The sequence below is a fragment of the Grus americana genome, chromosome 18 (assembly GCF_028858705.1).
Source record: "Grus americana isolate bGruAme1 chromosome 18, bGruAme1.mat, whole genome shotgun sequence".
Lineage (NCBI taxonomy): Eukaryota > Metazoa > Chordata > Aves > Gruiformes > Gruidae > Grus > Grus americana.
Window position 1 is genome coordinate 538,390 of NC_072869.1, and position 24,314 is coordinate 562,703.

Here is a 24,314-nt window from a genome sequence, read left to right on the forward strand (position 1 = left end):
GGTCCCAGTGCTTCTGAGCCAGTGTTTGCACGGTACCTGTTGGCCAGCGTGACGACTCTGTTGGTCGCATCCGCTTCCTGCTGACATTTGATTTTTTCAGCTGTAGCTTTCTCAAATTCTGCAGTGAGAGCTGCCAAGTTGGCATTCAGGTCCTTCAAAAGACAACACATCCGCAGTAAGCTGCCGGGCCGGGAGAGCTCTGCAGCCCCGAAGGAGCTTTGCAGCAGCCCCTGTCGCGACGGCGCAGCTCTTGCACCTGGGCTCCAGGTTATATGAATTATAAGAATCTTTCTCGCTCGTTTTTGGCTTCTGGCCGAACTGCTGGTGGCTGCTGGGGGCCGCGGCGGGCGCCGGCCAAGGCAAACAGTGCTGGCCGTGGCAGCTGGCCCTGGCTGGGGGCTGTGGGGGGGGACACGCGCTTACGGCAACTTTGTTCTTAATGCGACTGAGTTTCTCTTGTGCCTCCGCCAGCTCGGCATTGGCCTCCTCCAGCGCCAGCCTCTTGGGCTCCACCTCGCAGAACACCTCGTAGAAGCGAACGATGTTTAGGCACCAGGAGCACAGCCCGGCCGCGGCCATTGACTTCGACATGATGAACTCCGGATCAAAGCTGGGGTCTGACTGGTAGGGCCTGGAACAGCAGAACGCGCCGCGCTATGACCCGGTGCTGCGGCTGCCGGCGGCCCCGTCCCGCTCCTCCCGTGGCTTGGGCTGCCGATGGGCGGCGGGGTGGGAGGGCAGAGCAAACCCCCGGATCCCGCTCCTGCCCCTCGACCTCCGCTGCGCGCGCTGGGTGGGGATCTCTCCTGGACACCCTGCCCAGGGCAGCCCGGCGGCACGGGGCCGGGAAGGGGGCAGGAACTGGCCGTGGACTCACTGAAACGCCTTCAGACCGGCCTCGGGGATGTGCTCCTTGTCAAACTTCTTTAAGGTGTCAAGGAAAGTGTCGACTTTGCCCATCATGACTTTTGCCGCCTTCCAGCTCTTATCCTTCGGTATCTTGCCCTGGGGGGCCGTCAGGACCATCACAGCTGCTGTCACGTTCACCACCGCTTGAGGTGGGGACCCGAAGGACTTCAGCTCCGTCAGGTTGTTCTGGGAAGAGACCGCGGTGCCGCTGAGCATCGCCCCGGCACGGGGACACCAGCACCAGCCGGGGATCCGCTTCCACCGAGGGGTCACCCACCTTGTTGAGTGTGTTGAGGGCCTCCTGGGCGGCTATGAGCGCTGGCTCCGCTTTTGCCAGGTCGGTCTCGCAGGCTCGCTGCTTCTCGGCCACGTTCTGGGGGTGCGAGGGGATGGGATGGGTTGAGCGGACGGAGCGGACAGAGCTCCTGCTGCCCTGTCCCGCGTTGGGCCCCAGTGCCATGGGCACCAGCTCAGCACCACGCACCATGTTGATGGCCTGGACCTTCAGCTCCTCCTCGTCAGCGATGGCTTTCTCCCTGCTGACCTTCTCCGTCTCGATGCCCACCACGTGGATCAGTTTATCTGCATCCTCGTTCTTCTGCTTCAGCTCTGCCTCCTGGGCCGCCAGCTTGGCTTTCAGGTCGTCCGCCTGGATGGGGGCAGAAACGGAGAGGATGAGAGAGGGCTGATCCTGCCCAGCCCTGCCCAGCCTCGCAGCGGTGGCTCGGCACGGCTCGGGGACCTTGCGGCCACCACGACCACCCTGCGGGGGCATTCCTCCTCTCCCCCCCGCGTCAGACCCACTGTGGGTGTGATGCATAACTGATGCTGTGCGCAGGCACCTGTGACGCCGTGCTCTGCAGCTTCGTCAGCCCCTTCTCCAGCCTGTTGATCTTGGCGGTGAGCTCGCTCCTTTTTTTCGACAGCAGGTTTTGGTAGAGCTTTATCTGCTCCAGGAAAGTCTTTGGTGTCGTGTAATTATAGCGTCTCTCTGTGGCCAGGTAGGTCTTGGACATCGCCTTAACGCTCATGTGGACGTAGGACATGAATTGGCTGATGGAGACCTTGACCTCGGGCTGCAGCAGGAACACAGACAGCGAGCTGCTGCGCCGTGCAGACACAGGGAAATGCCGGGGTAGAACCGAGTCTTCCCGCAGCCGCCGAGGCTGGGAGCCAAAGCGCTGCTTTTCATTAAACAGCACGCGTGGCTGAGAAGTGTAGGTGGTTACGGCACCGCACTCACGACGCTGGTTCTTAAGCCCAGCTCTGGTTTTCTTGGCTCTAATCCCCCAGGTTAACTGGGGAAAAGCTGCTGTTTCCAGGGTGGTATTTGTGGTGGTGTTTTAAGGACAAACGGGAAACGAGGAAAGGTTCGTCCCCACCTGCACGGTGCGGCTGCAAGCTCTGGCACTGGAGCTGGCGGTGAGCTTACCCCAGACCCCATCCCCGCCTCGCTGCCCCCGGCACCCCCGGGTCACACCAGACCCCCATCCCCAGGCATGTTACAACAAGGAGAGCAGCAGAGGTGCAGGTCATTCCCCAAAGCAGTCCAGTTTCCCCAGCCCCCTGGGACAGAGGGCTGTGCTCAGGGGCAGCGTGCACCGACCCAGGGTCCCAGCTCACCTCGATGTCCCCCGTTTCCTCCAGGAACCTGCTGCTGACAGACACGAGCGCGTCCTCCGGCCACTCGTGGAACCAGTCGATGGCCGTGCAGTTGACCACGGCGGGGAACCTCCTCGCCCGCACCCGCAGGGTTGAGCCCACGGGGGAGAAGCAGAGGATGACCTGGGGCAGAGCACCGCGGCTGAGCGGGGCATCCCCACTGCCGGGGGCCGAGCTCATGCGGGGCGGCAGGAGCATCGCTGTGGGCTCTGCATCGCTGCAAACTCCTCTGCTTGAGATTTTTGCCTCCCGCCCATTAACTCCCCTTCCCAGTACGTGGGAGATGGTCTGTGACTGTGCACCCTGCGCCTCTCAGCAGGGTCGGGGCCGGCACTGGATCCCCTTTGGTGGCTGCGGCCAGCGGCCGAGCAGGGTGCCAGCGTTGGTGTCCCTGCGAGTGTCCAGCACAGCTCGGCCCTGGCTCGTGGCTGTGGGGGCTGCTCGCCCCCCTCTGCCCCAAGGGAGGTAAATACATGGGTGTGAAGATCTTCACCCCTGGGGCTGAGGGCGCACCGTTGGCTGGGGAGCCTTGGAAAATGTCTTTCACCCAAACCCATCGCCGTGTAATGAAACCATGGTTTTCTGTGTCCTGTCTGCAAACAGGTTTTGGATTAGGCAAGTCCGGAGCGCTGACAAACCCCCCCCCCCTTCTGAGTGAACACCCACCTTTAACTGACGCCTGACTTTTTCTATAAATAATTTCCAGCAGTTTTCCCTTGTATCTTGCAATCCAAGGAACTTCACTTGGGGCCTCATGGCACTGATGATGTTTTCCAGCTCATCATCCTGAAAAAGCCCCGGCACCTCCCCGGATGCCAAGAAGTCATTGATCAGGACCAGGAATGATTCCTCAGCAACTTGGGAGTCCGTCATCAGGAACACGGTGGGGATGCTCTTCACAGCCGCCTTGATGTACTGGGAGGCGAGATCCAGCTGGGCAGGAGAGAGGAACCGTCACCTCCCCTCCCTTCAGCCCCCCGAGCTGTTTTCCGAAGCGACCGGTTCAGCGCAGCCCGGCGCCCCTGGGCCGCCCCGGGGAGCCAGGAGGGTGCCTTCGGGAAGGTGCTGGTGCCCACTGCTCTGCTCGGGGACGGGGCGAGCTGGCAGGGCTGCCTGCACCCCACCTGCCCTCACCACGGCTCCTGCCTGTCCCTGGCTGGGGAAATGCTGTGGGCCCTCGGGACAGGACTCGTGGGTGTTCAGAAAGCACCTTTGAGCAGATCACGGGGTGCACAGACGCAGCAACGAGAGCAGAGCAGAGCCCTGCACGCCCACCCCAGGCACCGGAGCCACGGCAAGGCTTGGCACCGCTCCGCGTTTGCAGGATCCGTCGGCGCTGCCCCAGGAGGCGGGGAGGAAAGCTGCTCTCACCTTCAGGTCCGGGATGCTGTAGCCTTTCCTCAGCGCAATCTGAAACACGTCCAGATTGCTGATGTATGCTGCCAGCCGTGCCAGACTCTGCTTCCCGCTGCCTCCTACCCCCACCAGCAGCGCGTTGCCCTGGGGAGACTCTAAGATCCGACTAATTCTGCAAATATGAGACACTGCATCTTCAAAGAGCACCTAAAGAAAACAGGAGGGGAGGGTTCGATGTTCTGAATCACAGCAGGAAAAGCAGCAAAAGCCCCCATAATGTACAAACCCGAGCGAGAGCGATGCTGCAGCCGCCTCTCTGCGGTGCAGGCGCTGCCTCGGCACGGAGCTGCCCGCAGCAGGGCGCTCACCAGGCTCATCGCCGCGTTCATCTCGTTGTAGTTGTCCAAGGCTTCCGCCAGCAGCTTGTTCAGAGCCGGCCAGCTCGGCACTGGCAGGTACTTGGGCTCCCCTATGCCCTGGGCGAAGTGGCAGTAGATGTTGGGCTTGGCGAACACCAGGTCTTCGCTGAGTTCCTGGCAGAGGCAATGCGAGCTGTGGGGCTCAGCCGTGGGGCTCAGCCGTGGGGCACCCAGGGTACCGCTGCCCGTGCCACTGCTGAGCCCGTGCCGGGGAGCTCAGCCTGGCAGCGCTGGGCACTCCCTCATTTCCCGGCACAACTTACAGCAAAGAACCTTTTGCAGGTGTCCACCAGCATCTTCCCGAAGCCTTTTTGATCCCTTTCATCGATGAGCTTGTCTCCGTACACCCGCTCAGCTTCGTGGAGCCAGAGACGCACCAAGTCCACGGGACTTTTCAGGCATTCGGGGGTGGAGAACAACAGACCCTGACAAACAGACGAATCCCTCAGTCCTCGGGGGTTATTTTACTGCTGCTCTGAGCTGAGCTTAAAGGTTGGCTTTGGGAAGAGGTCATGGTACTTTACAAGGAGGTGGTGCACTGCAGGGATGCGTGATGGAGAGAAAGGAATAAGGATGTTTTAGAGGAAACAGCCCTCCCATACCTGGAAGATGTTGGAGAGGTCCCGGAGGTTGAAGAGGTAGTGGAACTTGATGGCTGTCGGCAAGAAGGTGGAGGCGACCTTCTGATGGAGGGCTGTGGGGTGGAAACAGGGGTGAGTGGGGGGCAGGTCCCCAGAAATCACCGCAGCCTCCGGCGGGATCCCTGAGCCTCGGCAGGTAGGACAAGCCTGAGGTTCTAGCCTGACAACTTCTAGGGACGCGATGCTGCGTTTTGAACGTGGATGGGAGAAAAGGAGGAACAGCGCTTTCATTTGCGTGGTGCCATGTCTTCCAGGTGTGGCATGGGGCACCGGCCGGTTGTGGCGTGTTTGGGTTTTCCGGTGCCGGCGGGTGCAGGTGTGTTCCCCGTTCCCTGGGGCCGCCGCCAGTGCACGCCGCCTTCCCACCCCCGGCCACGGCAGGGGCTCACCCAGCGCTGCCGCGACCAGCTGGGGCTGCAGCTTCTGCACAGCCGGCGGCATCCTCTGCAGGGCCAGGTGCTGCGCGAGGATGGTGCTGTACATGGTCAGCAGAGCCTCCTGGCCGGGAAAGCTCACGGCGAAGACGCAGAAGTGGCGCTGCAGCAAGGGGCAAAAACTCAGGCGGGAGCTTTGCCCCCAGGGGCTGATGCAGCCCAATGGCACCGTGAGGTTCCCCCACCACGTCCCACCCCATCCCAACCCCTCCGGGTGCCAGTCCCAGGAGATCGAACCGGCTGGGGCACAGTCCCCGGCCCCACGGGCCCTGCGTACCTGCAGCCTGGAGTCGATGGTGAAGGACCCTGCGGTCGGGTTCATGCAGGCCACGTACTGGCAGTTGTGAATGTCCTTCAGGGTCAGCTTGTTCCTGTCGTACCTGCACAGGGACCACACCGTGACACTTTCCCTGGGGACAGGTTCCTCCAGTCGGGCTCCGTCCAGGGGGATGCAGGAGCAGGGATCCCCATTCCCCCGGTGCTCAGCGCAGCCCAGCACCACTCTTGGGGATGCTGTGTGGGGCCCTTCCCGCACCCCACGGCCAGACCTGTCCCCAGCCCCCCGTGGCAGCCAGCACTCGTGGCCTCTTCCCCCTCCCCACCAAGCCCTCCCTGCTGCCTGCGCCGCGTGCTGCGCTGCTGGCCATGGGGATCCCTGCTGGGGCTTCCCCCGCCGGCGCTGGCAGCGGGGCTGTTTGCTTTGGATGGGGTTTGGAGTTGCCAGCAGAGTTTCCCCATTCCTCTGCCAAAGACGTCCCAGCTGCTCCAGGAAGGAGCAGGCTGGAGGATACGGGTGGCTCGGCTGCACCAGCAGCGTGGCACGGGAGGCAACACGGGCAGGGCATGGCTGGGATCCCCCGCCGGGATGGGAGAGGTGTCAGCACGGCACGGGTTTGCCGCGCAGAGGGTCACGGAGCCCCCGCGGCGGGTGCCACCGGCTGGGCACCTACCAGTGCCCATGGTCCATGTGCTGCCGGATGAGCGTGTGCGGTGCCACGGTGCCGTACTTGTCCACCTCCGGCATGTTCATGTCGTCGATGAAGTAGATAAGCTTCCTGGTCCCAGGCGGGCCGTAGTTCCTCCCTGATTTCTTTTCCAGGGGCTTCTCCAGGACAGCTGCAGCGAGAGGAGCAGGTCAGCGGTGGGGCAGCGCCGTGGGGCTGTGTGGCACAGCCTGGCACGGGGCCGGCTGCCGGCTGGGGCCAGCCTTACCCTGCAGCATGGCCGAGGTGGTGTAGAAGTTGAAGGGCACAGACTGCACGAGGTATTCATCTGTGCTGAGCGCTTCGAGCTTGTCCCGCATCAGGACTGATTTTCCCGTCCCTGCGTTCCCCACCAGCATCACCGGCCTCTGCTTCTCCATCAGCAGGTCCATGAAGTAGCGAATGCGAATGGTCTCCATCGTGTGCACCATGGAGGCCTGGGGAAATCGCACCGTCAGTCCCTGGAGCTCACCTCTTGCCACTGGAATCAGCGTTTGCAGGCAGGGGCAGGATCTTCCGTTAGAGCAGCGGGCAGCGTGCCGGAAGCGTTGCCTGGTTTTCCCAGCAATGCCGGCTGCTCCAATGGAGGATGCTCTCTCCGTACAAACCTGGTCCCTCTCTAAAGCAAAAGATCTCAGGTGCTTGGTTTTTCTAAAGGCTTTCTGACCAAAAATAGGAGCTGTCAGAAGAATGAGTTATTAGAATAGAACAACACAGCACAGTTCTTGAAACTGTCCCCGGTGTCTTTGTTCAGCCAATGCAGGGGCCAAATTCAGCCGCAGCACCTCTCCTTTTCCCTGATGTCTTTGACACATCCCCCTCCATCAGGAGAGCATTTCAAAAGACACTCAAATCGAGTTTTAAAGTACATTTTTGCATTCAGGCAATAGTTATAATTATTTCATGAGACTCTACGAAGCCACGTGTTAATCTCAAATTAAAAAAGAAGTGTTGCAACTTGCAGCTCTCGCTGGGGTTTCTGCGGGGTAAAGCAGAACCACAGAAAGCCGCAGGGTTTGCCGGGTGCCACCAGCCTGCACGCAGCGTCGTGGCAGAGCCAGCTCCAGGCGTGGGGTCCTGCCCAGCGTTGCTCAGGGGAAGACCATGGCGTAATAAACAAAACACATAAACACAGAGAGCTTGTGGGAAATACCTGTAAAGGGACTTCGGGATCGAGTTCAAATTTTGGCACTTTTTCAGTCCAGAGCGTGAATTTCTTTGTTTCTGGATCAATGTAATAGTCAAAAATTGTCCCCTGAGAAGGAAACTTGACGGTTTTAAACTCGTTCACCCACCACTTGCTGAACTCCACACGGTAATCCACGAGCTGGGAGGAACCAAACAGAAAAACTCAGAAACCGGCCAACATTGCTGCTTTAGTATTTTCCGAAGGGATGCAGCCGAGGGATGGAGCTGGGCAGGATGCTCTGGCGAGCAGGCAGGCGCGGGCAGGCGGCCGTACCTGGTCCTGGAACAAGGCCCCACCAAAGGCCCAGGTGCAGGCGAAGACGAAGTAGAGCTCGTAGAGTTCACGGGGCGAGTCCGGCGGGGTGGTCTGTGGCGTCAGGAGGCACTCCAGCAGGTACAGCACCATCTGTATCACCGTGACCTCGGGGACAGGGGTGATCTTCTTGAATCCAGACTTGACCTTCTCTAGGCACACCGGCAGGTACTTGTCAAAGAGGATCATCAAATTGGCCTTCTCGGACTGCACCGTCCTCGTCTCGATCCAGCTGGTCACAACGCTGTGGGAGGGATGGGCAGGGCTGCAGGCGAGCACACGGGGGGGGCCATCACCCGTCCCGTCCTACCCCATGCCATCCCACCCCGCCCCATCCCGTCCCATCCCATCCCACCCCATCCCATCCCGTCCCATCCCGCCCCATCCTGTCTCGTCCCACCCCATCCATCTCCCTCCCTGGACTCACGGGTTCCAGCCCAGGTCCGTGGGGTTCATGTAGAGGATTCCTGCCCGGGACACGGTTGCTGGCGTGGCGGTCTGCAGGTGGCTGATCTCAAAGAGAAGCCGCATGGTGGGGTTGAGGGGGATGCGCTCGTTGCTGGCCAAGGTGAGGACCTGGGGGAAGCAGCCCATCGTGGGGGGGGGAATGCCCTGATCTTGGGGCCCAGGCATGAACACAAGCTGATCACCCCATGTTAATGAGTGAGCAAAGCTCCTGGGGTGTGATGGCACCGACCTTATTGTCATCCATGACTGTGTTCAGGGACTCAATCCACATGGGGTCAATATCTCCATCGAGGATGATCCACTTGGGCCCCTTATGTGTGATGTTGGCCAGGTCACGCATCGCTGAAGAAAACAGACCTGTCCCATGGAGAGACACGTGGGTTTGTCCTGTCCATGCACGGCACGTTTGCTGGGGGACGCACGGGACTGGGTGCTTCCCTGAAACATGTTCCTCCTCCCTCACACTCCAGTAAAAATCCCCAAGGAAAGGTCCTTCCATTCCATCACCACATCACAAGGTGTTTACAGAGACACATTTTATGAAGTATTTTGCCATACGTCAGCCGCTGCTGAAGGATGGTGTGGGCCAGTTCCCACCCGCGGTAAGCGACCGCTCACAAGCGTGGGTGTCTCACCGTCCTTCCACTCTCGCGTGGATGGATGAATAACCCCGAACAGCTCATCGCAGGTCACAGCCTTTGGGTCGAGGTCCACGGTGACTGGCTTCCGCTTCATGATTTGGTACGTCTTTTTGAGCGACCTCAGCACCTGCGGAGAGGGGAACCGTGCGGCCGCTGCTCCTTCAAGGGTGTCTGCAGCCTCCGGCAGCCTTTGCCCGCAGCCAGGGGCACAGAGCCTTGCTCCCACCCGCAGCAGAGCACCCAGGCCTGGACAGCCACTGGGAAGGCTCCGGACCTCCCTCTGCAGAGCCGGCTCCTGGCCGAGGAGTTGTGGGAGAGCAGAGCCCCACCAGCCAGCACCATCCTGCCGGCACCGCAGCACGCAGGGCGTCGCGAGAGCGTGCCCCTGCCTGCTCCATGCCTCGTCCCGGCTCTGCTCATGGGCGTCCCAGGCAGCCCCTGAGCTGTGTGTCCCAAACCTGCTCAGCTCCACGGGCTGCCATCCCCCACCCAGACCGTGCTGCTGCTGCAGCTGGGGGTCCGTTGGCCGGCCAAGGCCAGCGGCAACATCCTCGTGGGGAGGCCGTGGGATGTGCTCAGCTGGGGGGCAGGATGGGATCCGTGTCCTCGGGATGGTTTGGCCGCTACCTGGGACTTGCCACAGCCGGCGCTGCCGATGACAAAGACGGAGTGTCTCACTTGCAGCAGCTCCTCCAGCTGCACCACCTTCAGCACGAAGCTCTCCTCTGCCTGCAGCTTCAGCTCCATCATGGACTGCTTAATGATCTGGGAAGAAGAGCAGGCGCTGACCACAGACAGCCGTCACGGCCTTGGCGAGACCCCAGGCATGAGCCGGCCGCCCCCAGAGTGCCGAATGGACCTTCAGCCTCTGGACCCTGCCAGGGCTGGGATGTCTCTGGTGCCAGTGCTGCGCCTGGGCTCGCACCTTCTCAAAGTTGAGGTCCCTCTTCCTGGGGACGTCCAGGGCTGGGAAGAGGTCTCCAATCAGCCCCATGAAGACGGGCAAGTCGTCTGTCACAATCTTGGGGGTGTTGAAGTCTCGTAAAGCTCTCATCAGAACTTGGTCCTCGGCGTGGCTGGGGTCCCCTCTCTTCAAGGAGCCTGCTACCACCAGCACGGACTTGATAGCCCGCAGACCCCAGTCATAGTGGTCCTGCCAACAGGCAGCAAAGTATTACAACTCCACTTTGGTGAGGGAGAACTGCTTTGAACACCACCACAGAGGAGCGCCCTGTCCGCCGCCCCACGCCCAGGCCATCCACGCAGTGCCCAGCAGGCTGGACTTAAAGCCAACTCTGTGCAAGACCAGCCCCAGTCAGCCGTGAGGTGGAGGGCAGGCTGGCTGGCTTCCTTCTGCTGAAATGAATAATATCTGGATGCTCTCAGCTTTACTGGCTCCATTCTGTCCTATTTTTGGACTTCTTGATTTCTTCCAGAAGGCGGAAATATGCCATGTGATGCACCAGCATGGAAGTGGAATTTGTCCAGCCATAGACTGAACTACACAGAACGCCAGCCAGCATGTTACTACCAGCCATTGTACTATAATCTGTCAGGTTTGAAATTCAAATGAACTCTTTCATCTTAAAGAACCTTGCAGTATTGTTAAATTACCTCTTTCGACAGTAGCTCTTTGCAGAGTGTGTACAAAGTAATGAACTTCCTTGCAAGAAGCTTAGCATCAATAAAACCTTCTGCGACAAGCATGATTTCACAGATCAGTTCAAAATCGGGGACCACCATGGCACAGGGTCTGGAGAAGAGCAGCGGCAGGTTAGCAGGGCTGTGCACAGACATCCACACGCCCCCTCGCCCTCCCACAGCCAGCAAGAATTTGCACCCAAGTTTCCAATAGAAATTGTTCCCGGCTGTATCAGAGAATCGGGCAGTAATTCACACCGGCTGGGGTCTCTGGAGGTCTCTTGTCCAGCCTCCTGCTCCAAGCAGGGCTCATGTCACAGCTGGATCAGGTCACCCCAGGCCTTCTGCAGTCCCAGAAGTTCCTCCAAGGACAGAGATCCCACAGCATCCCTGGGCCACCCCTTCCAGCGTCTGACCACTTTTTTTCTTATTCTTAATTGGATTTTTAGCTGAAGGTCGGACTTAGACACCCCACGCATCCTCTTCCCCTGGCTGAGCAGCCCAGCTCTCCTGGCCTCTGGGGCTTTGAGCTGGGCTGTCCCGGGGTGCCGCGGTCTCCCTTACACAAGGGCTGCCAGTACACACAAACATCCTCGTTCGCACTAGCAAAGGCTTAGTTCACGTTACGGATGTGGCACACGAGCGTTGCTGCAGAGGTAAATGCTGTAACCGCTGCCAGCTACATACAGACCCAGCCGCCCACGGGTACCTGAAAAGAGCTTTTAAATTTTCAGGCAGTTCTGTCCGTCCTGCGTAGCCGGGGTTCATGGTAATGAACAGCCCAACCGACGGGACCAGAGCGATCGTCTCTCCGAGGAAATTGAATGTTTTCTTCTTGGCACGAATTGCATCTTGAACACATTTCACCTGGCGGGCGAGCGCAGGCGTCAGCGCCGGCAGCCCCGCAGCTCCCTGCCCAGCGCCCCGGCTCACCCTCACTGCCCGCCCATGGAAACCGAGCCCGGAGCTTCAGTCACGAATGCTAGAAATACCGACAGCTTGCCGAAGCCACGGCAGCGTAGCAATCCCCGGGCTCAGGAGAGCTGGCCTTAACTCAGCTCCTTGCCAGGCACCGTGACGCCCCGTGCCCGGGCGATGGCAGAGCTGGCGGGGGGGTGACGGGTGGCTGGGATGGGACACAGCTGAGCTGCATGATCTCAAACATGCCCAAAGTCACTGTACTGCTGCGCTTCCCCTCCATTTGCCTCCCAACATGACACACGGGAAAGAAGAGCAGCAAACCGTCCCTTTGAAAGTCAGGTTTAACTGAGGCAACGCTCCGTCTGTGAGCTGGGAATGCTCAGAGGCTCGTCCCGTCCCTACGGCACCACGCTGCCGCTGGTTTCCTACGGAGAGCACCCACCTGCACAGCAATCACAGATAAAACCTCCACTGAAATGCGATTGAATTCGTCAAAACAGCCCCAGGCGCCGGTCTGAGCGAGCCCCTTGTAGATATTGCCGCAGGACTGGAGAGAAAGCACCGGAGATGGGCTTCAGACACCCAGCTTTTGCACGGAGGCTGCAACGCGGGGGTTTGTTAAGGAAGCTCAAGTGCTGGGAGCTGCTTGTGCTTTTATGTGCTGTTCCCTAGGGAAATGCCCCGCAGCATTAAAGCCCCCCAGGGGCTCCCCCGGGCTTCCAGGGAATGATCTGGCCGGAGCCACGGTGGGAGTGAGCGGTGCAGGACAGCACTGGGGCTGCACCCACAATTTTCTCGCCGGCTGCCGAGCCAGGGCAGAGGAGAACAGCTTCAGGGCATCGGCGATGGACACTGCAGCTGAACACGGCGGGTGCACCGCCCGAAAGAGGGTCCCCCCCCTTGTCTTGGCAGACACCCCACAGCTCTCGCCTTGTTGCCGCCGTCCTGCTCCCCCACGCCCTACCTTGTAGTCCATCTGCTCGGAGCAGTTGAAGACGTAGACCATCATGCCCACCGCCCGGCCCAGGTCCTTGGTGGTCTCTGTTTTCCCGGTGCCCGCGGGGCCGGCGGGGGCCCCCCCCATGAAGAGGTGGAGGGACTGCGTCAGGGTGATGTAGCACCTGCGGCGGGGAGGGCGTCAGGGCTGAGCGGTGCCGGCAGCGTGGCACGGCCACGGAGCCGACGTCGCCGGCGCGGGCAGCGGGAGGTGCGGGGAGCCGAGCCCCTACCGATCCGTCAGGGGGGTGATGACCAGCCGGGGGGTGTTCCCCAGGTACTCGTAGGAGTACTGGAGCTGAGCGTCGCAGATGTTGGCGTAGCAGTGCCTCTTCCCCTCGTCCCAGCGGTGCCGGAGCTGGGACTGCCAGGTGAACGCCTGGGCGCTCTCCACCTGCGGAGCAGCCGGCTGCGGAGGGCAGGCAGGCACCAGCACTGCCCGCCCTGACGCACCGGCACAGCGAGCTCCCACACACGCCTCAGGACCGTTTGTGACCTCCGTACACGAGGGGAACATGCAAACAGGTCCCAGTGCAATGCTGGGGTGGGTGAGGGTGGTCCCACAGCCCGGCGCCGAGGATGGCAGCTCCCACCAAGCATGGCAGGAACCAGCAAAACTGCTCCTGGATCTGGCTCTGCATGAGACCCGGTCTGGTCCTGTCCGACCCCGGCTGTGCTGTCACCTCCCCAGCTCCCATGCAGCCCTAACACCCCACGTGTGGTTTCGGGATACTTTGCAAATATTGGAAAGTAATAAAATAACAGGAAATCTGTGCTCAGAAGGGCCAAGAAACAAAGCAGTAAAAATATCCTCTTGTAACAAATACCTTCGCAAGGATCATTTTGGCCACAACATCCCTGGCGTGGACATCAATGGTACAGATTGTCATGATCTTCATCCTGTCTCCGGCAGCGAGGTTGCCAACGAGTAGTGAAATCAGTGCATTGAGCTGAGAAATCTAAGAAAGGAAAGAAATGCTGAACAGAAAAATGATGTCACACTTTGCCCATCTCCCGGTGACCCCCTGGCCCAGACCTCGCCTCTTCCGAGCAGAGAGGGGCTGCAGGACAGCTCCGGGTCAGGTCTGAGAGATGCCAACCTGCTTTTTGTTGTAATCCCTCATTGCGCTCTCATAGCCTTCCTCCAGCCTTGAAAAGGCAATGCCGACTTCTGTGGTCCACCAGATCTGGGTGCACGTCAGAGCGACCTGCAGCAGACCACAGGGACAACACGTGGCCGTCCCCGCGAAGGCTCGGGGCAGGCGCCTGCACCTCCCCGGGCTCTCTGCACGTTCCTCCTCTCGGACCTGGGCTCGCCGAGCCGCCGGCCCGACCGGCCCCGCGCGGCAGCTCCCACCTGTGCTGGGTAGTCGAACACCCACTGCTCCCGCGGCTTCTCCTCGTAGGTCACCACGGCCTCGGGGATGAGGCACCGCAGGGTGGAACGCATGCTCACCAGCACTCGGTTCAGCCAAACCTCGACCTAGAGGGTCACAGCCAGCGAAGTCTGAGCGAGGGTCCCTCGCCTGTGCACGGTCTGGCTGTGTGACGCCGTGCAAGCGGCTCCCTGCTGCTCTGCGCAGCAAGCTTCTCCCTGCGCGTCGCAACAAGCTGCGTGAAAGAGCCCGCGGGGCACTTCCCGTGGCAGTTTGTGGAGCACGGCCCGAGGGAGAACGACAGAGAGGGGAAAAACACGGTGCGGCTGCCTGAGAGCGGGTGTACGCGACTCTGACATCGCTGCAGCGCTGTTCTACGCCTGTAACGTAGACCCCATTTCGGGAGGGGGGGTGTTGGTCAGAAGGCTTCATGATTGCACGTTAAAACTGCCGCGGGCTGTTAGTGCACAACAAAAGGTTCGTCCCCGTCCTGCCCCTATAAGCGGAGGCTCCACAGAGCTCGGCTGACCTGGCCAGACAAGTCGCAGTCTGCGTCGAGGGGCACGTACTCCTCGTCCATGCTGAACATCCCCAGGCCAACCTTCAGGGGCTTTTTGTCCGGACTCATCTTGAACTTCAGTTTAGCCAGACTGTCGAACAGCTTGGGCAGGTGCCGGGACACCTGAGAACAGAGGCATGGTGGAGGGTGAGGGACCCCGTCCCGTGCAGAGCTGTGATCACCGCTTGGATGAACGTCTCTCGGGGCGCTGCATCCCTGAGGAGGGGGTACCAGGGGCGGTTCTGTCCGTCAGGATGAAAAATACTTTTAAAGTGCTATAGCAAGTTAGCGCGCAAGAGACACAGGCCTTGCCTCCACGCTTTACGCTCGCCCCATACCTCCACTGGCTCATTCCCATGAGATAAAATGTCAAGCAGGTCTGCAGAGGAAACAAAGTAGAATCTGGGAAAAGCCAGCCGTTTGGTCTCCAGGTATTCAGCCAAAGCCTTCTCACAGAGTGCCAGTCTAACAGAAAACAAGGAAAAAAACCCTGCAGTTAACCCCCCCCTACTAATTTTCACTCCTTGCAAAGTCATTGCCGTGCTGAGGAAAACGCCACTTTGGAGAAATCAAACTCTTCCTTTGGCTCTAGACCAGCCGGCGGAGGCCTCTCCATAATGCTTCACGGGGACGACTCAAAGCTCACCTTTTCTGCAACGCTTCTAGCTTGTCGTAGAGACCAGGCTTGTTTGTAGCTTCAATCACATTGGGAGTTTTTACTGCATCAGCCATTAATTTCTGCAAGAGGAAAAATGCTTCAGCTCTACCTGAACCTGCGGCGGGCTCCCGGGGCTGGGGGGGATGTGCTTCGCACTTTGAAATCTTGATCGATAGAGTCAAAATGCTTCGAGTCCTCCGGCAGTTGACTGCGGATGTCTTCGGAGCCGATGAAGATGCTTTCCAGGTGACTCCACGTCCTCTGCACCTCGAACCAGATGCTGATAATGGAGTCGGCGGTCGAGAGCTTCTGCTGCCAGCCCAACACCTCCTGAAGGAAGAAGGCTAGGTACTTGGAGGGCATCAGGTTCTGCAGCTGCACTTGGTTGTCCTCCAGCGTCTCAATGAGCGTCTCATCCGACTTGAGCAGCACGATGCCGGTCCTGGCGTGGGGCTCGTGCTCAAACCGCATCGTTGCCCAGGTAGTGTCGAGGGTGTTCAGCACCTGCGGATGGAGGGTGAGAAATGAGCTGTGCTCTGCGGTGCTGCGTCCCGGGGCATGAGCTCCACGGGTGCCGCGCTGCGTGTGGGCTCCAGCCCCAGGAGCAGGAGCACGAGCGCTAACAGTTACAGAGCCACATTGGAGCAGGGCTCTCAGCACAGCAGGGCAGGGACTGAGCCCCATTTACCTTCTCCATCCCCAACTCTTTCATGGCTTTGTCCACGATGCCACGAACCTCATCCTCGAACCTGTGCAGGTTCAGCTGCAGCAGATCCGCGAGGGTTGTGTCCTCGGACATGGTGAAGTTCACCTGGAGCAGAACCGGCACCGTTGGGGCATGGGCTCCGCTCTGCAGAGAGGCAGCCCAGTGGCTGGCCCAAACGAGCTCATTAACACCCATGTTTAAAGACCCTACACAAATATTTGTGCATGGCCAGTTTTTAAAACAGATTGCATGCTTCCCCTGATGGATGCAAATCTCAGGAGCCCCCCAGGCCAGGGCTTACAGCCAGGAAGGGCGGGAGGGCTGGGAGCACCTGGGTTGCCTGCATGAGCTCCTGCCAGTGCCGGTCCCTGATGGCCGGGTTCTGCAGCTCGTTCATGGCGTGCAGGGACGTTATCATGTTCTTCACACTGTTGTCCAGCCCTGTGAATGCATCCCAACTTCTCATCTCCTTATCCAAGCTCCGAATGTCTTTAGAAAATTTCTTACAATCGATATCCATTTGCTCAACATTGATATCCTTCCACCTGGTGGTCTTCCAGTCATCAATACTTGTGTTAACCTGAATTCAGGATCACATTTTCACAGGACACGTCATTAGCAGAAGCTTTGCTGCCCAGGATGAAGAGCAGCATACCCCACGCCCGCACACCCACCATGCGCCCGCACACCCGTTGCTCTAACGCTGTGACAACCTGCCCCGTGCCTCTCCCACCTCTCCTGGCAATGAGACTCGCAGAGGAGCTACAACAACTTTGCACCTTTGGCTGGCAATGCCGGGCTGGCGCAGGGTGCCCACGCCGGGTGCCCATGCCTGCCAGCAGCAGTCTGCTGTCAAGCCCTTGCCGGGAGGCAGCGCTGGGCATCGCGCCCTGGCACAGGGGCCAGCACCGAGCCCAGGGATCCCGGCCACTGCGCTCGACCGCAGACGGCTACCGGCAGCCACTGTCTGCGGACACTGAGCAACTCGTCACGGCCTCAGGAATTTCAAAACTGTGAGGACCAGCCCAGCACACCCCAGAAGCCTGTGCTCTACATCCCCATGCTCCTGCCTCCTCCTTGCCCGCCCCATCGCGCTGGCTCACAGACTGCGGCACGTACCAGGACGATCATGTCCCAGAGCTCCTTCAGCAAGCGCACCTCCCTGTGGCACGCCTTGAGCTGTTTGTACGCTGGCACCGACACTTCGAACAGCCCGGCTGACTTGGACAGGGCTGCCATGTCACTCTCCATGGCAGCGATGCTCTTCTGTTGCTGGCCGGAGAAAAAGAGAAGGTCTCAGCCAGGGACCGTGAGCCAGGGACACGTCTCCTGCCGCAGCGATGGCTCTTGTGGGGCTGTGAACCGGAGCGGCTGCCCCTCCCCAGCCCCCCTGCGTAGTGGTGCACGGGGCCGGGGGCAGCCAGGCAGTGCCGGCGGGGACAGCGGCAGCCCTGGCATCCTCCCCTTCCTTACCTTGTTCAAGGACTTGTAGGGGTCTGGGTCAGTGTACGAAAAAGGGGCTTTTTCCCGGAACTTCTCCCGGAAGGCGTGCTGCCGGACCTGTGCGGGGAGGACAGGGCTCAGGGAGGGCAGCTGGGAGCTGGCAGGCGGGGAGGGCAGCAGGGCCTTCCCAAAGCTGCTGAGAAGCTGCTCGCTTGTCCCCGAGCTGCGGGGGAGGCACCTCGAACTGCTGGCACTTCCTGCGGATGATGTTGACCTCGTTGGCTTGCAGGGGTGCCACGCTCTGCTTGACGCGCAGGGAGAGCTTCTTGGTGCTGTCCCAGTGCTCGGGCAGGTCCTGCAATCAGCACCCCACAGTGTCGGCAGCCTGGCCCCAGGGAGCCCGCACCCGGTCCCCAGCACCCTGAGCAGCTCACGTGGAGCTGCAGGTGGATCTCCTCCGGCATCTCCTCTCCGTAAGTGCTGAGCAGGGCAACCGTCTCCTTCAGGGGCTCAAACATGTGGTCAGTCGTTGCCTGCCTCTCCTTGACCCTCATCAGGTGCCCCATCACCTCCACCAGCCCATCATAGTCTCCCTCCTCCAGAGGTTTATTCAAACCGGCGTTCGCCTCTTGGATGAAATCAGACAGCTCCTGCAGACTGGGAGGAAGGTGGCGGCGCTCACGGGGTGTCCCCGACGGGGCTCACAGCCGCCCCTCTGCTAGCCTGGGGCTCGCTCTGCAGGGCACGGCCCCCCCCGGAGCTGCTGCTGCGGGGGTGCCCGGCAGCTTCACCTGCGCCCCCACGGCTCCGTCCCTCGGGGCCAGCCCTGCCCCGGCACACGCCGGTGCCGTCGCCACAGCCCAGCCAGGCTCCGGTCACCGGGAGCACCCCATCCCCACGGCAGGGCTCACTGGGCCCCTACCTGGTGGTGACGTGTCTGGCGAGGTGCTGCCGGAGCACCAGACCCCGTTGCCCGATGGCGCCCAGCAGCGCCTGCTTGAAGGGGCGGCAGTCGCTCTGCAGCCACCCCCCAAACACCTCGGTGTTCGCAAACTCCGACACCTCCTCGCACAGTGCCTCGCACATGTCGATCTGGGGACGAGAGCTGGTCACAGCCCATGGCCAGCACCCCCCCGGGCACCCAGCACCCCCCCGGGCACCGAGTCCTCCGGGGTACCCAGTGCATCCCGAGCACCCGTCCCATACCTCCTGCTGAAAGAGCTGGAGGGATGGGGTCCCGTGGGACGGGGTCTCCTCTGGCTGCAGCTCCAGCTCCTCGGGGCCGGGGGCACTGCCCAAGGTGAGGAAGCGCTGCAGGAACTCTGCGGGGTCCTCCAGCCACAGGTGGGCTTGCTCCTCGAAGCCGGCGCTGTACTCCTCGCCTTCTGTCATGGCGCTGACCACCAGCGACACCACCTCCTCCCGCATCCTGCTGAGGTCCGCCTGCTCCTCCAGGGTGGTCTAAGGGACGGGCAGAGCTTTCAGGGACCAGCTCAGGGGACCGGGCATCCTCACCCACCTCCAGCTGAGCCGGGAGGTGCTGCCCGCCATGGACCAACCTTGTAGCTCAGCTTCCCCTCCAGCAGCCGAGATATGCACCCCGCGGACGCGTAGATATTGCCGAGCAGGCTTTCCATCAGCTCCAAGAAATTGTTGTCGTCACCCATCTCCAGCGAGGGACGGTACCGCACTCTGCCGTCACACAGCTCCATGCACACCTCGAACAACGGTGCCACGTCGGCCTGAAAGAGATCGGTGCCCCACACGGTGCTTCACGTCCCGCGGCCCCCCAGCCACCAGCCCCGTGGTGTCCCCCGGCAGTGACGAGGGGGGACACCAGCACCTGGCCAGGTGTGCCGGGGAGCACCGGGACGGGCACATTTGGCCACCAAATGCCCGAAGGAACTAACAGCGAGCGGTGGGACACCCCGAGCACGGGCAAAGCAGGGGCAGCGCGCTGCAGGGCAGAGCTGGACCTACCTCAGGGGCCATGTTGGTGAGCAGGAGCTGCAGAGATTTGTGGACAAGTCTGAAGAGTCCATCCAGCACGATTCCATCTATGTATCCCACGTAGTCCAGCCATATCTGCGATGACTTGTCAGCCTTAAACAGATCTGCGTTCTCCTGCAAGCAGAAAAACCCGACCAGTATTTGTCAATAAATACCCAGCAAATGTGCCAGCTCCTAACGCTGCGAGCGAGGCCCCTCTCACGGCCCCCGCGGCTTTGCCCTGCCTGGCTGTCGCACGGATCCCGCACCCTTCCCTTCTCCCAGCTGTACGACAGCAGAAGCCGCAGCCGAGACCTCACGCCGAGAGGGCAGAGGATTTCTGGAGTCCGTGTGCGGCGTTTCATGGTCCTTCGCCGGAGCCTCGTCTCAGCAGAGACCGGGGGATTGCACCCCAGGTTTGAGCCCAACGCTCAGTTACAGACGGGGGTTCAGACCATCGCGGCACGCGGCTGCCGGACAAGATCCTTGTTAAACCAACTCTGACGACCAACCTAGGACGTGTCTCACCTCCACCATCTCCTGGATCTTTACGCCTGCGTCCTCAATGGCAGCACAGCGCTTGGTTAAAGCGTTTGCTTTCCCATCCAGGTCCAAGAGCGCTGCCTCCTTGTTGTCTTTCCTTTCAAACAAGGGAGCGGCCGAGCACTCCTGCAGGGAAAAGACGACAGGGCTGCCCTGCTGTGCTCGGAGGCGTAAATCCCCGCAGGAGGCTTCCCAGAAAGGCACTCGTAAAGCACCACGAGGGCTACCTCCATCAGCTGGGTGATATTTTCCATGTTTAATTTTGCTTTCTGGACCCTGCTCTGCAAGTCGTACAAGATGTCTCTCATCTCTCGGAGGTACTCCGTGACACCTGGGAGGAAAACGCACGCTCCAAGGCAGCGAGCGTGGTCGGGCAGGGGCACGTTGGGGCTGTTCACCGGGGGGGGGGCACGCTGCCCAGCCCCCTCCTCACCCACCCACCCCTGCAGTGTGTGGGGGGGGTGTCCGTGTTTCGGGTGTGATGGGTGTGGGGACCCGAGGACAGCCACCGGGCAGGAGGTGCCAGGGGTTCCCCAAAACGCACAAAAAGGATCTCTGGCCCAGGGTGGGAGGTGGGTTTGTACCTTCATGGTGCCAAAACAGGGTGTGCTCTGCGCTGGCCAGCCGCCCGTCCACGGCCTCCAGCTCCCCGGCCACGAGCGGGACTTCCACCGGCAGCAGCCCCCGCTTCACCTGGGGAGCCAACGCGGCGCGGGTGAGCGCTGCAGGCAGGGGAGCGGCGCTCGCTTGGGCACCAGTTTTACCGAGGAACGGGGTCTGTGCCGACACGGAGCATGGGGGGTGGCGGCAGCAGCAGCTTGGCTCAGCCACGGGATGGGCAGGGACCCGGGGTGCCGGTGCCGTGCCCGGTGTACCCCAACCACCCTGGGCTTCCAGGAGCTGTTTCGTACAAGCCTCTCCCCTGGGGGGGTCCCCAGCCCGTCTCAGCCTGGCCAGGGCTCAGGGCACGGAAAGGCACCGGGTTGTCTCCCCTTTGCAACCTGCCTCATTGTACCAGCCAACGATAAGATCCAGGTTGTCCACAAACATTTGAAAAGTCTCATTTTGAGCGAAGAGGCTCTCAGCACTGCCCGGGATATCCTGCTGCTGCTGGAAGTTCAAGTACTTCACCTCCCGCAGAACGGCGGTGAGCTGCAAGACACGACGGCCGGAGACAAGGCTTGTTAATAAAACCCAAAACATCTCACCACAGCCTCTGAGAAAGTCAGATTTACACTCAGGTGGGTGATCACTGGCGTTCCCCTGCGCCAGGCTGGCCGATCCCACCAGCACCCACCTCTTTGCTGAAGTTCACGCTGAGGAGGGACGAGCCGGGGTCCCTCAGGATCAAGGGCTGCTCCAGGCTGAACTGGCAGTCCCGGCCGGCGCCGCACACCCACTCCTCGTAGACCGTCTTGCGGTAACCTCGCAGCAGTCCCATCATTTCTTCGTACTTCCCGGACACCAGTTTAGCTTCAGCACTGACCATCACTCTGTCAGGGTCATGGTAAAGAAGCAGCAGCTGCAGTAAGCCACCGGAGGATCCCTGCTGGGCCCGATCCTGCCCCCCACGGGGCGACCCACACGTACGGGTGGCTGATGGCAAACAGGTCCCTGTGCGGCTGCTCCAGCCGCTGCTGCAGCTCCAGAGCCCACTTCAGCTGCCCGGCCACCGGCGGCATGTTTTTGTTGATGGCCAGGCCCCCTCCGTGTGCTGGCGGGGAAGCCGTCTGGGCATTGTACAGCACCCTCACGTTCTCCAGCTCGGTGCTGAACATTCCCAGCAGGGCTGAGTAATGGGGGGAAACCTCAGCCTTTATCAAAGGTCGCTCCAGCAGGGAGGCGAACATGTGCACCAGCTGCAGGAGAGAGAGGCATTAGCGTCTGTGCTCCAGGGCATCCGGAACGGCCCGGTGACACCTCCACGGTCACTCCTGCATGCCTGCTGCCAGCCTCCAGCACTCAGGTGAGGACACCCCGTGCCCAAGGGCAGGACCTGTCGAGCCGAGGGGGGCACGTGTACCTTCACAGCAGATGCCAGGCAGTTGCAGTCGTTAAAGCCTTGGCAGAAAATGGTGGCCAGCCGCCTGTCCACGTCCTGAATCTTCTCCTGGAACGCTGCAAAGTCTTTGTTCAATTGCTGCCAGTAAGAAGAAAACGATTTAAGCCGGTGCAGCCTCCGCGTTTCCTTCCCAAATCCTTCCAGAAGGATTCACTGAATCCAGACGCCCCGGAGCCCCGTGACCTGCCCCAAAGCGAGCACGCGTGCTGCCATGGGACAGTTTTACACGCAGTTCTGCCAGCATGTTCTGGCAAGCGATCTTTGTCATTAGCAAATGCTTACACTTCCATACCAGCATTGACTCACCTCTTCTGCGGGATCTAAGGGATCGTATTTGCAATCAGCAAAACCCTCGATGAGTTCAGAGACTTCCTCGTAGATCTGAAACACCTGGCTCCCGAGGATGTTTCCTCTCATTCCTCCCAGCTCTGCCTTCTCCAGCTTCAGAAACTCGATAGCTGTCTGGTACAGCTCCTGGCGAGCACAGACCATCATCTCACCCGGCTCCTCTTGGTGGCAAACCCCGGCTCCCCATGCCCCGGCGGTGCAGGTGCAGGGGCTGCAGCACCAGCACAGGGCTGCGTCCTGTGAGATCTCTGCTCCCAAGGAGCATCCTGCCTAGGGACGCCTCGCAGCCTGGCCGGGGGTGCCCAGCTGGGGCGCGGGGGCACGGCTGTTGTGCTGGGAAGGATGCCACTGTGCTCCCAGCAACGCACCACTGCTGGGCTCCCACCTCCCCTCTGCTCCTCTCCCGCGCCGGCAGCCCCAGCCCACCCTGGGGCTGGAGCAGAGTCTGTCCCTGTGCCGCTCTCAGGGGACCACCCCAGCGTCCCCAGGGCAGCGGGACCCCACATGGGCCTGGCACCGTGCCCCAAAATGCTCTGCTGTCACCTCGATGGTCTTGAGCCTGTGCAAGAAGGCGTCCATTCTCCTGAAGATGAGGGATGGGGGGAACTCCCAGACCTGTGGCTCCTCCTGGCAGTGGAGAGGAGCCGTCAGCGAGCAGAGCTGGTGTGGACGGGGCGAGGTGGACCCCGCACCATCCCCTGCACCCACCGAGAACAATGCAGGCATCAGGTCGGAGCAGTAAGTGGTGTAGGACTGGAACAGCTTCTCTATGGTGGAAATGCTCAGTCTTATTCCCCCTAAGGTCTCTTCGGTTTCTCCTTGCAGCCCCTTCATCACGTCCTCGGGGCTCAGGAAGTTGCGGGTCTAGGACAGGCAGATGCAGGCAGGGGCTGTTGGCAGAGGGGAGCCCACTGCTGCCCCACACCCCCTCCAGCCCTACATGGGGGCTTTGCTGGTCCCTTGATTGGGGTGTCTCTATGCCACCCCAGCTGGGCTCCCCACGCCTGCCCCGTGTCACCCCTCCCGCTAACGGTCCCACAGCGGTGCAGCACCGCCGGCCCCGGGGCTCTACCATCTCGATGAGGAGGTTGCAGATCTCCTGCAGGACGATGATGATGCGGGCGGGCGAGCTGTAGTGCTGGCAGTGAGTCCGAAGGAGGCGTACGGTGCACAGCACCCTGTCCACACAGGGCTGCAGCTGCGGGAGCAGAGCCCCGTTCGTTAGTGCAGGCCATGGCCATGCTAACGAGGGTTGGGCAGAGCCGGGGTGGATCTGCACCCACACGCAGCCTCTGGGGCTCAGTGCTGCCACCTCTACCCGGATGAGGAAGCCAGGTGGTGCCTGGTTATTCTGCCAGATATAACTTACCTGGGAGTAATCCATTTGCTCCATCTCTTCCAGCAGGATCCGAAGCGGTTGCAGGTGGAGGCTGACGTCCTTGGCTTCCTCCAGGCCTGGGCCAGGGGACAAACCGCGTCAGGGACGGACCGGAGGGGCGAGAGGCAGCTGCCCGCCACGTCGCACAGGGGCTTACCAGCGCTGACATCCCTGAACATGCTCTGGAGCGCCGGCCAGTAGCAGCTGTTGGCCTTCTCCAGCATCCCGGCCAGCGCCGTCGCTCGGGGTGAGAGCAGCTGGCAGGGGAGAGGTGGTAGGGTCAGCACCGGGGGCTCAGCACCGGGGACACACCGCCGCCCACGGGCAAGGCAGTACCTGGTCGTTGATGCACTGCAGGTTGACCATCCTGGTGTGCCAGAACTCAAACTCTGTCCTGGGCAGGGGGTGCAGCCCCTCCAGCAGCGGCTGCGCTGAGTCCTTGCTCAGGATGTCTCCGATCTGGTGGGACCACTCGATGACAATGGTCTCAATGGAGTGTAGCACTGAAATGTCCATGGGCCCCGCCAGGCTGAAAGGCAGCCGGGTTATGCTCCAGCACCAGGACTGGCCCCAGATCCCCCCAGGGGAGCCGTGCTGCCCCGGGGACCCCTGTGCGCCTGCTTGCAGCCACCTCTGCTGGCCCCGCATGAGTCTCTCAAAGGTGCTGTGCTGCTGAGGGG

At 61.0% G+C, this 24,314-nt stretch overlaps 2 protein-coding genes across 4 annotated transcripts in view; one reads left to right on the top strand and one right to left on the bottom strand.

Annotated features, from left to right (window-relative positions):
- The window catches only part of PGS1 (phosphatidylglycerophosphate synthase 1), a 38,135-nt gene extending 30,194 nt beyond the window's left edge, over positions 1 to 7,941 (top strand). Inside the window, exons 9-10 of one of the 3 annotated variants that reach the window (XR_008579719.1) lie at positions 6,521 to 6,685; positions 6,788 to 7,558. The gene's annotated coding sequence lies outside the window, so the exon portion shown is untranslated. Of the gene's footprint in view, positions 1 to 6,520 lie in introns of all 3 variants that reach the window. The other 2 variants (XR_008579721.1, XM_054846288.1) reach the window with 2 other exon arrangements.
- DNAH17 (dynein axonemal heavy chain 17) overlaps positions 1 to 24,314 on the bottom strand; it is a 37,028-nt gene that overhangs the window by 11,149 nt on the left and 1,565 nt on the right. Inside the window, exons 3-61 of the mRNA XM_054846286.1 lie at positions 23,971 to 24,163; positions 23,792 to 23,891; positions 23,626 to 23,711; positions 23,329 to 23,454; positions 22,965 to 23,120; positions 22,800 to 22,883; positions 22,215 to 22,382; positions 21,870 to 21,986; positions 21,437 to 21,705; positions 21,144 to 21,339; positions 20,852 to 20,998; positions 20,431 to 20,539; positions 20,074 to 20,177; positions 19,832 to 19,972; positions 19,295 to 19,438; positions 18,874 to 19,056; positions 18,521 to 18,775; positions 18,237 to 18,406; positions 17,749 to 17,971; positions 17,553 to 17,669; positions 17,345 to 17,431; positions 16,991 to 17,143; positions 16,203 to 16,451; positions 15,854 to 15,976; positions 15,322 to 15,669; positions 15,154 to 15,245; positions 14,846 to 14,972; positions 14,478 to 14,630; positions 13,930 to 14,055; positions 13,673 to 13,780; positions 13,400 to 13,531; positions 12,806 to 12,966; positions 12,541 to 12,697; positions 12,019 to 12,123; positions 11,365 to 11,522; positions 10,629 to 10,767; positions 9,940 to 10,167; positions 9,642 to 9,779; positions 9,009 to 9,141; positions 8,603 to 8,730; positions 8,333 to 8,481; positions 7,867 to 8,149; positions 7,558 to 7,731; positions 6,634 to 6,841; positions 6,372 to 6,537; positions 5,699 to 5,801; positions 5,377 to 5,524; positions 4,949 to 5,040; positions 4,610 to 4,771; positions 4,296 to 4,460; positions 3,943 to 4,134; positions 3,238 to 3,504; positions 2,533 to 2,694; positions 1,752 to 1,985; positions 1,394 to 1,558; positions 1,187 to 1,282; positions 878 to 1,095; positions 424 to 631; positions 37 to 152 (exon numbers count right to left, since the gene is read on the bottom strand). Of these exons, the coding sequence (XP_054702261.1) occupies positions 37 to 152; positions 424 to 631; positions 878 to 1,095; positions 1,187 to 1,282; positions 1,394 to 1,558; positions 1,752 to 1,985; positions 2,533 to 2,694; positions 3,238 to 3,504; positions 3,943 to 4,134; positions 4,296 to 4,460; positions 4,610 to 4,771; positions 4,949 to 5,040; positions 5,377 to 5,524; positions 5,699 to 5,801; positions 6,372 to 6,537; positions 6,634 to 6,841; positions 7,558 to 7,731; positions 7,867 to 8,149; positions 8,333 to 8,481; positions 8,603 to 8,730; positions 9,009 to 9,141; positions 9,642 to 9,779; positions 9,940 to 10,167; positions 10,629 to 10,767; positions 11,365 to 11,522; positions 12,019 to 12,123; positions 12,541 to 12,697; positions 12,806 to 12,966; positions 13,400 to 13,531; positions 13,673 to 13,780; positions 13,930 to 14,055; positions 14,478 to 14,630; positions 14,846 to 14,972; positions 15,154 to 15,245; positions 15,322 to 15,669; positions 15,854 to 15,976; positions 16,203 to 16,451; positions 16,991 to 17,143; positions 17,345 to 17,431; positions 17,553 to 17,669; positions 17,749 to 17,971; positions 18,237 to 18,406; positions 18,521 to 18,775; positions 18,874 to 19,056; positions 19,295 to 19,438; positions 19,832 to 19,972; positions 20,074 to 20,177; positions 20,431 to 20,539; positions 20,852 to 20,998; positions 21,144 to 21,339; positions 21,437 to 21,705; positions 21,870 to 21,986; positions 22,215 to 22,382; positions 22,800 to 22,883; positions 22,965 to 23,120; positions 23,329 to 23,454; positions 23,626 to 23,711; positions 23,792 to 23,891; positions 23,971 to 24,163 (9,441 nt within the window). The remainder of the gene's footprint in view (positions 1 to 36; positions 153 to 423; positions 632 to 877; positions 1,096 to 1,186; positions 1,283 to 1,393; positions 1,559 to 1,751; positions 1,986 to 2,532; positions 2,695 to 3,237; positions 3,505 to 3,942; positions 4,135 to 4,295; positions 4,461 to 4,609; positions 4,772 to 4,948; positions 5,041 to 5,376; positions 5,525 to 5,698; positions 5,802 to 6,371; positions 6,538 to 6,633; positions 6,842 to 7,557; positions 7,732 to 7,866; positions 8,150 to 8,332; positions 8,482 to 8,602; positions 8,731 to 9,008; positions 9,142 to 9,641; positions 9,780 to 9,939; positions 10,168 to 10,628; positions 10,768 to 11,364; positions 11,523 to 12,018; positions 12,124 to 12,540; positions 12,698 to 12,805; positions 12,967 to 13,399; positions 13,532 to 13,672; positions 13,781 to 13,929; positions 14,056 to 14,477; positions 14,631 to 14,845; positions 14,973 to 15,153; positions 15,246 to 15,321; positions 15,670 to 15,853; positions 15,977 to 16,202; positions 16,452 to 16,990; positions 17,144 to 17,344; positions 17,432 to 17,552; positions 17,670 to 17,748; positions 17,972 to 18,236; positions 18,407 to 18,520; positions 18,776 to 18,873; positions 19,057 to 19,294; positions 19,439 to 19,831; positions 19,973 to 20,073; positions 20,178 to 20,430; positions 20,540 to 20,851; positions 20,999 to 21,143; positions 21,340 to 21,436; positions 21,706 to 21,869; positions 21,987 to 22,214; positions 22,383 to 22,799; positions 22,884 to 22,964; positions 23,121 to 23,328; positions 23,455 to 23,625; positions 23,712 to 23,791; positions 23,892 to 23,970; positions 24,164 to 24,314) is intronic.